Source organism: Culicoides brevitarsis, chromosome 3 (assembly GCF_036172545.1).
Source record: "Culicoides brevitarsis isolate CSIRO-B50_1 chromosome 3, AGI_CSIRO_Cbre_v1, whole genome shotgun sequence".
NCBI classification, from domain to species: domain Eukaryota; kingdom Metazoa; phylum Arthropoda; class Insecta; order Diptera; family Ceratopogonidae; genus Culicoides; species Culicoides brevitarsis.
In genome coordinates, this window is record NC_087087.1 from 3905081 (window position 1) to 3917649 (window position 12569).

The 12569-nt window shown below is 23.8% G+C and overlaps 1 protein-coding gene across 1 annotated transcript in view; it reads left to right on the top strand.

The window, feature by feature from the left end:
* LOC134833731 (uncharacterized) overlaps positions 1–12569 on the top strand; it is a 41778-nt gene that overhangs the window by 12698 nt on the left and 16511 nt on the right. The window contains 2 exon segments of the mRNA XM_063848159.1: positions 1986–2260; positions 7115–7375. Coding sequence (XP_063704229.1) covers positions 1986–2260; positions 7115–7375 — 536 coding nt within the window.

Genomic DNA, 12569 nt, shown 5'->3' on the forward strand with positions numbered 1-12569 from the left:
TTTTGCTTCAATTTTTGCTTTTTATAATAATAATCATAATTTTTCATTTAAAGAATCTCTCCAACGTCGTCGTCGTGATCGTTAGAGTGTTATTATTAAACATTTTTTTCGTTCGTTCGTTGTATTAATAATAATCATAAATTTACTTTTATTTTATATTTTATTTGTTAAGTAGAAGCTACAGGGGGTTTTCGGGGGAATTTTTTAAATTAATTTGAGAAAAATTGTCGTGAAATTGATTTTTTTTTTTTTAATGAAATGGAAAAACTTTATCTTTTGGTACAGAAAAATTTAAAAAAGATATTTTTTTAAAAAAATTGTTTTGTAGAAAAAAAATTAAAAATTTTAAAAATTTTTAAAAATTTAATAATTTTATTTATTTTTTTTTTATTTAATTAATTTTGTTTAATTAATAAAAATTTAATTTATTTAATTTTAATAAAAAATTAAATTATTAAAAAATAAAAAAATTTCTGTAATAAATAATTAAAAAATCTGAAATATTTTTTTTTAATTTTAAAAATTAAAATTATTTTTTAAAAAATAATTAAAAATTTTATTAAAAAAATTTTTGAAAAAATAAAATTTTATTAAAAAAAATAATTTTCAAAAATAATTTTAATTTTTAAAATTGTTTTGAGATTTTTTATTTCAGACTCTTATAATTTATAAATGAATTTATACTTTAAAATTTATTTTAATACAAAAATATTTTATTTTACATTAAAATAATTTAAATTTTTAAAAAATCATTTTATATGTATTATAAAATTAACTTAAATTTATTTAATTAAAAAATTATGAATAAAATTTTATTTTTTAAAAAATTGATTTTTATACATTTTTTTTTTAATAATTTAAAAAAATAAAAAATTTAATTTTTTTTAAATAAAAAAAAAATTTTTAAAAAAAATTAAATTTAAAAAAAAATTAAAAAATTTAAAATTAAATCAATTTTATTTTTTTAAAAATTAAAAGTATAAATTTTTTTTAATTTTTTAATTTTTTTTTATAAAATGATTTTAAAAAAATATTTTAGATTTTTTAATTAAAATTTTAATTAATTAAAAATAAATTAAATTTAATAATTAAAAAATAGATTTTAAATTTTGTAAGAAAAATCTTTTGAAAAATTTTTTTCTCAAATTTTGATTAAAATCCTGAACTCTCTGTACATTTTTAATCTCCCGTCATTTTCTTTATGATGATCGTTGTTAATGACATAATTATCATTATTTTACTAAGACATAAATTTTCCGTTCGTTCTTTATCTGTTTTTTTTTCTTACTTTTCCCTCTCCTGTAATTCACTTGTCCTTGCTCCTTACTTCAAACATTGTTTTCTAGGCCAACGTACTTCGTTATCGTCGTTCATGACACGAAGAAAAAAAAATCCACCGACAAAGGAATCAATAAGTTAATTTTAGAACATGAATAATTGGCAAATATTTGTTTTGTCGCAACGCAGCGGCATATCCCCGATTTTCTTGTCATGTCATCGTTATTGGCTTCTCTCTTCACGACGAAAAATTAAGATTTTATTTGGCTGTTCATTGAGTTGTAACAATTCCATTAGGCATATTATCTATCGCGCGGATTTTCTTCACACCCTGATCTTTTGTGTTACCTTCCCTCGAGAGAAAAGAACGAACGGATATGTCAACAAAATTAATTTAGATAACAAAAAAAAGTAGCAAAAAAGGTCTCAAGTAGATTTTGATGGCGAAAGGTCTTAAAGTTAATGACGTAAATATGAGTGGCGAGCCACAGAGAGAAAAAAAGAAACATAAATCAAAATCTTTTTCATTACGAGTAGTGCCATTATTATTATTATTATCGTTCATCCATCCAGCACTCTTGACTTCGCCATAATCATCATCATCATCATCATCGTCATATAATAATGTGTCCCAAACATTTTTTTTTTGTTTCCTTCATTAACTTCGCATGACTTGTTTATGATTGTGATTCCGCTTTTCGTTTCAGATACGCCGCCGCCCAACAAAATACGACCCTTAGTTAATCCGAATACGTTTCAAATCACGTCAAGAGGTCGTGTCTCGTTCACCGTGTTGCCAGCTAACATGCCGCTGATGCTCGCTGTAACCTGCAGCGATTTCATGCCAGGCGCCCGCTTCTCGGCTCGAGACGACGCGGAAAATGTTGCTGCCATTTCCTCGTTGATGATGAACTATTTGTCGCCGGAGTACATCAGTTGTGCCAGCAAGAAGGCGACGTTTAGCGAATCGGATATTGAAAAGGTAAGTGATATTGAACATTTTTCGATTCTCTTCGCTTCACAGAGAGAGAAAAAAAAAACATGAGGAAAATTTAATTTTTTTTTATGTGAAGTACTTTGTAATAAAATACGACGACGATCAATTATTAAGATTAAAAAGAAATTAAAATTCTCGGAAGCAGTGCCAAAAATTGTTTAGTTTCTGTTTTTTGGTAAAATTTGCCAGATGTAGAATTCTCTGCTGACATGACACAGAAGAGCAAGTTTCATGCATTATTGAGCATTTATTCTGCTTGCGACGATGTGCGATGAGGGTGAACGGATTTGAGAAATTGTTTAACGGAAATCTTTTGACAGGAGATTTCAATTTTTGAACAGTTTCAAGTCATTTTATCTTTAACTCAATTTTTTAAAGAAAAAATTACTTAAAAATGTTCAAAAATTAAAATTTCCTGTCAAAATATTTCTGTTTAAAGATTTAAATTTTGAAGCCTTCAGGAAAATTTTTATATTGCTTGGTTTGGATTAATTGGAATAGATTTTAAGTTTTCCTTGAAAGGTTGTTCAATTTTCTCTTTCTCTTCTTCGTTCAGGTCAAGTAGTGTCTTGTTAAACTCCGTTTTGAAGATATCCATTGGTTTAAAATGTCTTTCAGTTTCAAATTCAATTCATTTAAATTTTAAACTCTTGTCTGTCTTTCAAATGCTTTCAATTTCAGGCTGATAAATATTTTGAATACAAATAACTAAAACGATTAAAGGACAAAGCACATCTATGAAAAATTGAATTTCTTGCTTTTTTGAAAATTTTCCATAAGTCTCAAATCTGAATTAAAAGTACCTAAAAAAAAATAATGTTTTAAAACTTCAAAAGACAAAGAGAAAAATATTTAAAAAAACTTTTAAAAATTTTAAAGTTTAGATATTTTTTCCTAAATACTATTTTTTTATTAAAATCCTAAAATTTAAAGTTAAAATTCTTTACGAAAAAAAATTAAATTAAATTGCTTTAAAAATGAAAAAAAATCAAATTTATATAGGCAAAAAAGCCTTTACCTGTTTTTATGAAAGTTTTCCATTAGCTTCGATTTTTTTTAATTTTTAAATTTCTGAAAAAGTAAAAAAATACAAAACAAAACTAAAAGAAAAATAATTAAAAAAACTTATATAAATTTAAAACTGTAAAAAAATTTTTCCCCTATTATTTTTGTTAAATAAATTTACTAAAATTCCTAAAACGTGAAATAAAAAAATTAAAACAAAATAAATTTTGAAAAATATACTTTGATTTTCTGAAAATATTTAAAAATTGATTTTTAAATAATTAAACTTCTTCTGAAAATATAAAAAAATAAAATTAAGCTAAATTGCCAAAAAAAAAATTATCTTACCTTTTTTTTTTTTTTTTTTAAAGTTTTCTATAAGCTTCGTTTTTTTTTTAATTTTTAAACTACAAAAAATTAAAAAAAAATTAGTGTGTAAAATTAAAATTAAATAAATAAAAAAAAATATAAAAATTTAAAAATAAAAAAAATTATTTATAAAAAAAAATATCTTGAAAAATTGATAAAAATTATAAAAAATATTTTAATAAAACTTACCAAAATCCTTAAATGTGAAGTTAAAAATTTAAAATAAAATAAATAAAAAAAAAAAATAAATTAAATTTTAATTCTTAAAAAAATAAAAAAAAATATTTTAACAAAACTTACAAAAATCCTAAAATGTGAAATTAAAAATTAAATTAAAAAAAAAAAAAAAATATATAAAAAAAAAAAAATATTAAAAAAAAAAAAAAAAATAAAATTTCTTTAAAAAAATGAATTTTTAGAATTTTTAAACAAAAAATATTTTAAAAAGGAAATAAAAGTCACCCTAAACTGCCCAAAAAAGCTCGAACGATGACGATAATAATTCACTCATTCACACACATTTCAATTTAATCAAACTCGAAACAATGGTGAACCCACTGCTTGATTAGTATTCGTATTGTCTTTCTTGTCATTTATCATCGCAATTACCTCCATATTGAAGAAAGGTGCTACGAAAGCCTCATCTCGCTATGGCAACGTTCAAATTTAAATCAATTCATTTACTTTTTGTTCCGAAACAATGCATCTCACACACTTACCCGCCCGAGAGAGAGATCCGTATCATCATCAATAATTGTCTGTCTGTCATAGCTCCTTGTTTATTTATTTATTTTTCTTCACATTTTGTCGTGTTTTCAATCCTCCGCTGTGCTAATTTAATCAGTAGGTCACCAAAAGATAGAAATTTTTGTTTATCTATTTTTTTTGCACTTCCAGCTTTTTTGTGTTGGATGCACACATGTTTTGTGCAATATTTCATTTTAAATTACTTTGTCGATAAAAACCTTCTGATGCATCTTTTTTTTTGCCTCTCGACTTCATGACGATAAGAGAGCAGCAGCAGTTTTTTCGGGGGTAAAAGCAAAATGTTGTTTGTTCGTGTCACGTAAACCCATAAAATATTCATTATAAATAAATATTTATCATTTCGAGACGACAGACTCTTCGCTGGTTTTGTGTAGATTTCGTCGTATTTCGATTAATTTATCATTTGTAGTGTGTGTCGAGTTGCGAAAGAAGGATGGAGCGGAGAAAGGGAAACGATGTCGATATTTAATGACTTTTTTGTGGAAATTAATTTTTAAAAAGGGAATTTTATTGTAACACGAGAGTAATGAGGAAAATGGGTAATTAATGATATGGAATGTCCCGAGGGAGGTTTTGCGTTGACAGCGATTGTCAAAAGTGATGTTGGGGAATTTATTGATTTTTATGTGATTTTATTTTGTTACTTTAATGTAAGTTACTTTTTGTTATTGCTTGAATTTGTTTTTATTTTTTAAATTTTTTTTTTTTTTTTTTTTTTTTTTTTTTTTTTATTTTTTTTTTTAATTTTTTTAAAAACTTTTTTTTTATTTTTTTTAAATTGAATTAATCAATAAAATTAATGAAAAAAATTAAATTAATTAAATTAAATTAAATTAATTAATTTAATTTTTTTAAATTAATTTTAAATTATTTTTTTAAATTCATACTTAAGTTTTTATTAAAATAATATTTTTATTTTTTACTTTATTTAATTTTAAATAATAAAAAAAAATTTAAAAATTAATTTATAAAATTTATTTTAATTTAAAATGAGTTTAATTAATTTAATTTAATTTTTTTTTTAAAAAATTAAATTCTTTATTATTTTTTATTAGATTTTTAATTATTTTTTTTAAAATTATTTATTATTTTCCTTTTATTAAAATAATTTTTATATTTTTAATTTTAATTTATTTCTTTAATTAAAAAAAATTTAAAAATTAATAATTTAATATTTTAATTAATTTAAAAGAAATTTTTTTAATTATAATATTTTTTAAAATTTTTTATTTTATTTAATTTATTTTTTTTAATTTATTTATTAACATTTTTAATTTTTTTTTAATTTTGAAATTGATTTTTTTTTATTTTTTTTTTAATTTTATTTTTTTTCATATTTTTTAACTTTTAAACAAATTAAAAAGTCAAAATCTATCAAAAAAATAAATTCCTTTAATTATCGATACATTCTTCGCCGCAATCCAATATATGACCATCAAGCATTCAAAATGCCTGAAAATGGCAAATATTTAAACGATTAAACTCACCTGAACCGAACCATCATAATTTCCCTCTTAATTTTCCGATAATTGCCACAAACACAGATCAAAGGTTACACAATTTGTGTGTATAGCTAATAAATTAATTTTAACACCGTTCAAGCTGAATTACACAAAAGCTTTGCTACTGTTGAATATTTAATCAACCAATATTAGTTTAGAAGCATGTTAAAGCCCAGATTAAAATTGCAATCTCACAATTTACACAAGAGGTTGAAACTTGTAACGAGGAACTTTTGTGTTGTAAGAACCGAATGCTGACACGATTTCGCAATTGTTGCTAAATAAAATTGAATTGATTGAAGAAAAATGTAGCACTTAAAGCGAACATCGTCGAACCTGTCGAACTTTTTTACTTGTTTTTTACTTTTTTTGTTTTAAGGCATTTCGAAGAAATAAAAGGATTTTAAGGTCACGTGGTTAAAAAATTTTCAAAATTTTCATTGGGCTAAATTTTTAAAATATGCATTGGGAAAAAAATTAAAAATTGCTTTAAATCTTTAATTTTAAAAGTTTAATTTGAAAGAAAATTCAAAATATTAATTTTTCTTCAACAAAAATTGTAAAAAAAGATCACGTGGTTAAAATTTTTCAAAATTTTCATAAGGCTAATTTTTTAAAATATGCATTGGGAAAAATTTTTAAATTAATTCAAAATTTTTAATTAAAAATGTTTAATTGAAAAAAAAATTAAAAAGATTTACTTTTCTTAAAAAAAAATTTAAAAAAGGTCACGTGGTTAAAATTTTTTAAAAATGTTCAAAAGGATAAAATTTTCAAATTTTTTTCATTAGAATTTTTAAAAATCAATTTTAGGATGAAAATTTAAAATTTGTATTGGAAAAAAATCTGAAAAAATGTTCAAAAAATACTTCACATAGTAAAAATTGGTCACGTGGTTTGAAATTCGTAATACGCTCTTTCCCTTATTTTTCTTCAAAACGAAAACTTTTTCTTCGAATTTTTTTTCAACAATGTCGTGTTACATTTTAGTCATCGTTAGTGCAAACAAAAAAACTTCCATTCAACCGCTATATCGAGAAAAGTGGATATGCTTGCGTGAATTTATATAATAAGAAAATCATCGATATTATTTTCACATTTTCTTCTCAACTTTTTTTTCGCTTCGCTCGTGTTTGTCTGAAGAGTTTTTTCTGTACTAATTTTTTTTGTGTCACTTTTTTTTATTCTTCCGCAGATGTGGATCTTCTCACTTGGCGTTACACTCCGGCAAACAATTTCCTCGCCAAAAATCACTTCTTCTTCTTCGTCAGACATCGTTACTGGCAACGCAGATGTCTATCACTTCAGTAAATCCGTCAATGACGTCAATAATCATCATCATCAGCAGCAGCGATATGCTGCGAGCCAAACGGAGCAAACAGCATTGGACAAAATCATATTGGCAATGTGCGAACCCAAATCCATCCATCGTGCCAGTTTGATGTTTCTACTCGATGTAAGTACAATTTTTTTACGTTAAATTAAGAGAGTTTTTTGCTTCAAAGTCCTCGAAATGGGTTTAAAAATCCCATAAATTGTGTTTCGTTCTACTTTTCCATCTTCGTCGTAATTTAAAGACAAACTTAAAAAAAAATAGAAGACAAGACAAATAGTTCAGTAAAGTTATGGCAATGTTGGCGCATCTGTTGCATGTCCATCCAACACTTATCCGGAAATATATTATACGACAACGAGGAACATTGTGATACTCTAATTAAGGAATTCGATTTGAAAAAGTGCACAGAAGTTTTTCTTCCGTTTTGCTTCTTGCATTTGTGGAACGGAAATTGACAAATTATGTCACGTCTTCATTTGGATAAATGGCTAAAGTTTTAGATTCATTGCTAAATTTTGTAATTTTATGGGTTTTGAAGAAACTGTTTGAGAAAATTAAGTTTTTGATTTGAAGTAATTTATTTCGAATTGAAAATTTTAAAGTAAAACTTTAAGTTCTCAACGATAGATGGCGCTTTAAAAAAATAAAAAGTTAAAATTTTGACTTCAGATGGCGTAATTTTAAAATTTTATATACAAGAAGGCGTCAAATTTCAATTTTGACTTTAGATGGCGCTTGAAAGGATAAAAAATTTAAATCCCGCCCTCTAAAGTCAAAATTTTAACTTTTTGGTTTTTTAAAGCGCCATCTATCGTTGATACTTAAAAATTTTGTCTTAAAACTTTAAATAAGGAAAATATAATTTTTGAACGTTAGAGAGCGCTTATAGGAATGAAAATTAAAATATTTAAACAATAGAGGGAGTTTTAAAGAAAATTTTAATCTAGAGGGCGCTTTAAGATATGAGAAGTGAAATATTGAACTAAATCGAATTATTGAAAGAAAAAAATAATGAAAATTTGACTTCAAATTACTCTTCAGAGAACAAAAATCTTAAAATTTTGACTCCAGAGGGCGCTTTAAAAAATAAAAATAACAATTTTGAACGTTAGAGGGCGCTTTAAGAAGTAAAAAGTGAAATATTGAACTAAATCGAATTATTGGAAGAAAAAAATAATGAAAATTTGAAAAAAGAGAACAAAAATCTTAAAATTTTGACTCCAGAGGGCGCTTTAAAAGTAAAAATTAAAATTTTTAACGAAAGAGGGCGCTTTAAGAAGTAAAAAGTGAAATATTGAACTAAATCGAATTATTGAAAGAAAAAAATAATGAAAATTTGACTTCAAATTACTCTTCAGAGAACAAAAATCTTAAAATTTTGACTCCAGAGGGCGCTTTAAAAAATAAAAATAACAATTTTGAACAAAAAATGAAATATTCAACTTAAACAAATACTGAAAAGAAAAAAAAAGGAAAATTTGACTTTGAAGGGCGCTTTAGAGAACAAATAGCTCAAAATTTTTGACTCCAGATGGCGCTTAATTAAACAAAATTTTTATTTTTGACCCTTTTTGAATAAAATTTCGAAATTTTCTTACCAAAAACGTTAAAATTCCTTCCCTACCATCCCTTTAATCCACTCTTACATCAATTTTCCGCCTAAACTTCCTTAAAATCAAAACAACCAAAATCCCGTGAGTTAAAATAACAAACCTCCAGCATGCCATAAAGAAGATTAACGAAGCTAATCAGTAGCACCTTTTGTTGCTGCTATTTGCCGTGTCATCGTTGGTTTTTTGTTCCGCACGTTAAAAAACATTAACTACAGCAGCAGCATAATTTTCCGTTACAAATTTGAATGTAAATTGTGTATTTAGCAAATAAACAACAAAGTTGAGAAATGATACACGAGCCGATTTTCATTCATAAAACGACAAAAAAAGTCATCATTATTATTTTTATGAAGATTATTCTAATTTGAATAAATTTGAGATGTTTATATAACATTAAACCAACAAAAATAACGAAGAAAAAAATAAAAAAAAAGTGAGAAGTCGCGAAGATTGTCTCTTTAAACAAAATTTCTGTATAAATTATGCGACTTGAAATTTTTTGATGCTTTGGCGCGCGTGTAAACAGAAGAATTTAAATGTTTGCGCGCCCAAAAAGGTAACAACAGGTTATGACGACGAAGAAAAAAAAACAAAGAAATGGCTTAAGGGAACTTAATAAAATAAAAAAAGGTGTTACCTTGTCTGTTTATACAAATTACGAATTTTTAGAATAAAATTTGAAAAATGAAAAAAAAAAATTGAGGGACCTTTTAAATTAAACGATGGTTTCATAACAAAAAAAAAATAACTAAATTAATACAAATTGAAGCGGTTTTTCTTCATTTTTTTTTTCTTAACGAGCGGAAAATTTCAAGCTTTGTGAATTCAGTTGGCGACGAGAAAAATCGACACTCATTATTAAAAAAAAAAAAAATTAAACGAAGAAAAATTATAGAACCCACTTCAAAAGTTAATAATGCTAAATTAATATGGCAATTTCTTCGCCATTTCCATTGTTGCGTTTTTTATTTACAGTTTCAACAGTTTTTTTTGTCGAGCTGCCGTTGAGTGCGAAGGAAAATTAACAAAACAAGGGAAATGTCACGTAAATATGCTTCGTTTTAAAATGAGAGCAACGAAGAAAAATAGCTCGTTTTTCAATATTTTCTCGCAATTAATTTGTTGAGGCACGAGAAAATAATAAAAAAAAGGAAAAACAACAGTTGGAGAAACATTTGAAAAAATAATAAATTTTAATCGGAGAGTTATTGATCATTAAAAGTAATTGTTTGTCGATGGTTTATTGCCGCAAAACGGTTGAGAAAAGTTCATTGGTTGAGATGTTTTTCTGTGTCAAGACGATTTGTTTTGTTGACAAAAATTAATGAAAAATTTATTTTTTTTAAATGTTTCTTGAAAAAATTTTTTAAAAGCTCTAAAAAAATAATTTAAAATATTTTTTAAAAAATAAGTATTATTTTTTAATTATTAAAATAAAAAAAAAATTATTTTTAAAATAAAAAAAAATTTTTTAAATTTTAAAAATTTTTTTTTTTAAAGTATTTTCAAATAGTTTTTAATAAAAAAAACAAATTAAAAAAAAATAATAAAATAAATTTCTAATTAAAAAAATTTTAATTTTTTTTTATTAAGTTAAAATTTTCAATTAAATTTTTTTTCAAACAATTTTTATATAATAAACAAATAAAATTATTTATTTATACCTAATTTGAATTAAAATAAAATATTTTAAACAATAAAAAAAAATTTTTTTTAAATTTAAATTTTAAATTATTTTTTTTTTTTTTTAATTTAAAAATTTAATTAAATTATTTTAAAAATTTTTTAATAAAATTAAAAATAAATAAATAAAAAAAATAAATTAAATTTTTAATTATAGGAAAAAATAAAATTTAATTTTTTTTATTTTTTTTTTAATTAATTTTTTTTAAACAATTTTTTTATAAAATTTAAAAAAATAATTTTTTTAAATAAAAAAAATATTTATTTAAATTTTTTTTATTTAAAATAAATTTTTAATTTTAAATTTTTTTAAATTTTTTTTTAACTTTTTTTTTAATAATAATTATAAAATAATTAAATTATTTAATCAATTAAAAAATAATAAATTTCTTATTGAAATAAAAAATATTTAATTAATTTTTATTTTAATTTAATTTTTATTAATTAATTTAGTTAAATAAATTTTTTACAAAATATTTTATTGAAAAATATTAAAATAATTAAATTTTGATTAAAATGAATTTTCAACAAACTCAATAAATGTCATTTTAAAAAGAAATTTAAATCTTCGTAAATTTCAAAAACTTTTTTTTTATTTTATTGTCTAACCACTCGAAAAAACTTTTCTACAAAACCACAAAAATAAAAAATAAAGTTTAATTCGACACACAACCACTTTAACCAACTTCTAATAATGGAGACGCCTTGCTCTTTTTTCAACCTCATTCTTTTGCAGCAGTACCCAAACTAAATATAGATAAAAACCCACAAATTAGTTTTATTATTATTTAAACTTGTTATATATTTCGTAGTTGGACATTTTCTTTTTATTTTGCATGTTGGCAAGAAACAGACAAAGTTTTTAATTGTGAAGAGGAGTCATTCTGTAAAATGTTGTAAATTTGCACAATTTGAATTTGTGTGAGTTATTTATGATTTTTTGTCATATTTTAGCATACAATGCTCTCTCTCTTCAGAATTTCATTATAAATTTACAAAATGAAAAAAAAGAGAATCCACTTGTTAGCATCACTTACGACGTTACATATTTTAAAACTATAACAAGATGCATTTGCTTTTCATTTGCTTGAAACTTTTTTCCATTCGTAGAGCCACACCCAAACGTTTCTCGTTAGTGTCCAATGTTTTACTCGAGAATCATATTATGCACTTCATGTATATATATGGCACAGACACACACATCATTATTTTGATACTCTATTTTTAACTTGGAGAGAAGCTGTGCTCTGTGGAAATGAAAAGGAGGGATTTTCAGCGCCCTCTATGGTATAAAATTTTGAAGTTTGTTGTTTAAAGCGCCCTCTAACGTTAAAATTTTTAGTTTTTGTTCCATAAAAACTTTGTAAAACTCAAATTTTGACTTATAAAGCGCCATCTGTTGTCAAAATATTTTATTTTTTAATCCTTAAAGCGCCATCTGGAGTTCAAATAATCACATTTTGTTCTTTAAAGCGCCATCTGGAGTTCAAATTATAGTATTTTATTCTCTAAAACGATCTCAGTGAATGAAATTTTGAATCTTTGATCTCTAAAGCGCCATCTGTAGTCAAAATATTTTATTTTATAATCTTTAAAGCGCCATCTATCGTTCAATATTAACTTTTTTAGTTTCTACAGCGCCATCTATTGTTCAGATTTTCGTTTTTCATCTCTTTTGAAGGAAAATTTCAATCCAATTCGAGTCACAGGGCAAAAATAGCAAAAACGAAGCACGAAGGATGTAAAGTTGTTCAGAAAAGTGCGTCTGTCTGTCAAATGCATGATGACGCTGATTATTTGTTTTTGTAAAAGCGTTGAATTCTTCCCACTCTTTTACTCCATCCAACTTTTTTTTTCGTGTCGCTCACACTCCTCCGTCGACATATTTTTTGATACAAACATTTGCTTTCCATTTTATATTCATTTGTGGCACTAACCATACAAAAGCATGCAATTTTTACCACAATGCGGATTTGTGTGCATTCAACGAAAGCCACGATCAGAAAAACTCTAAATTA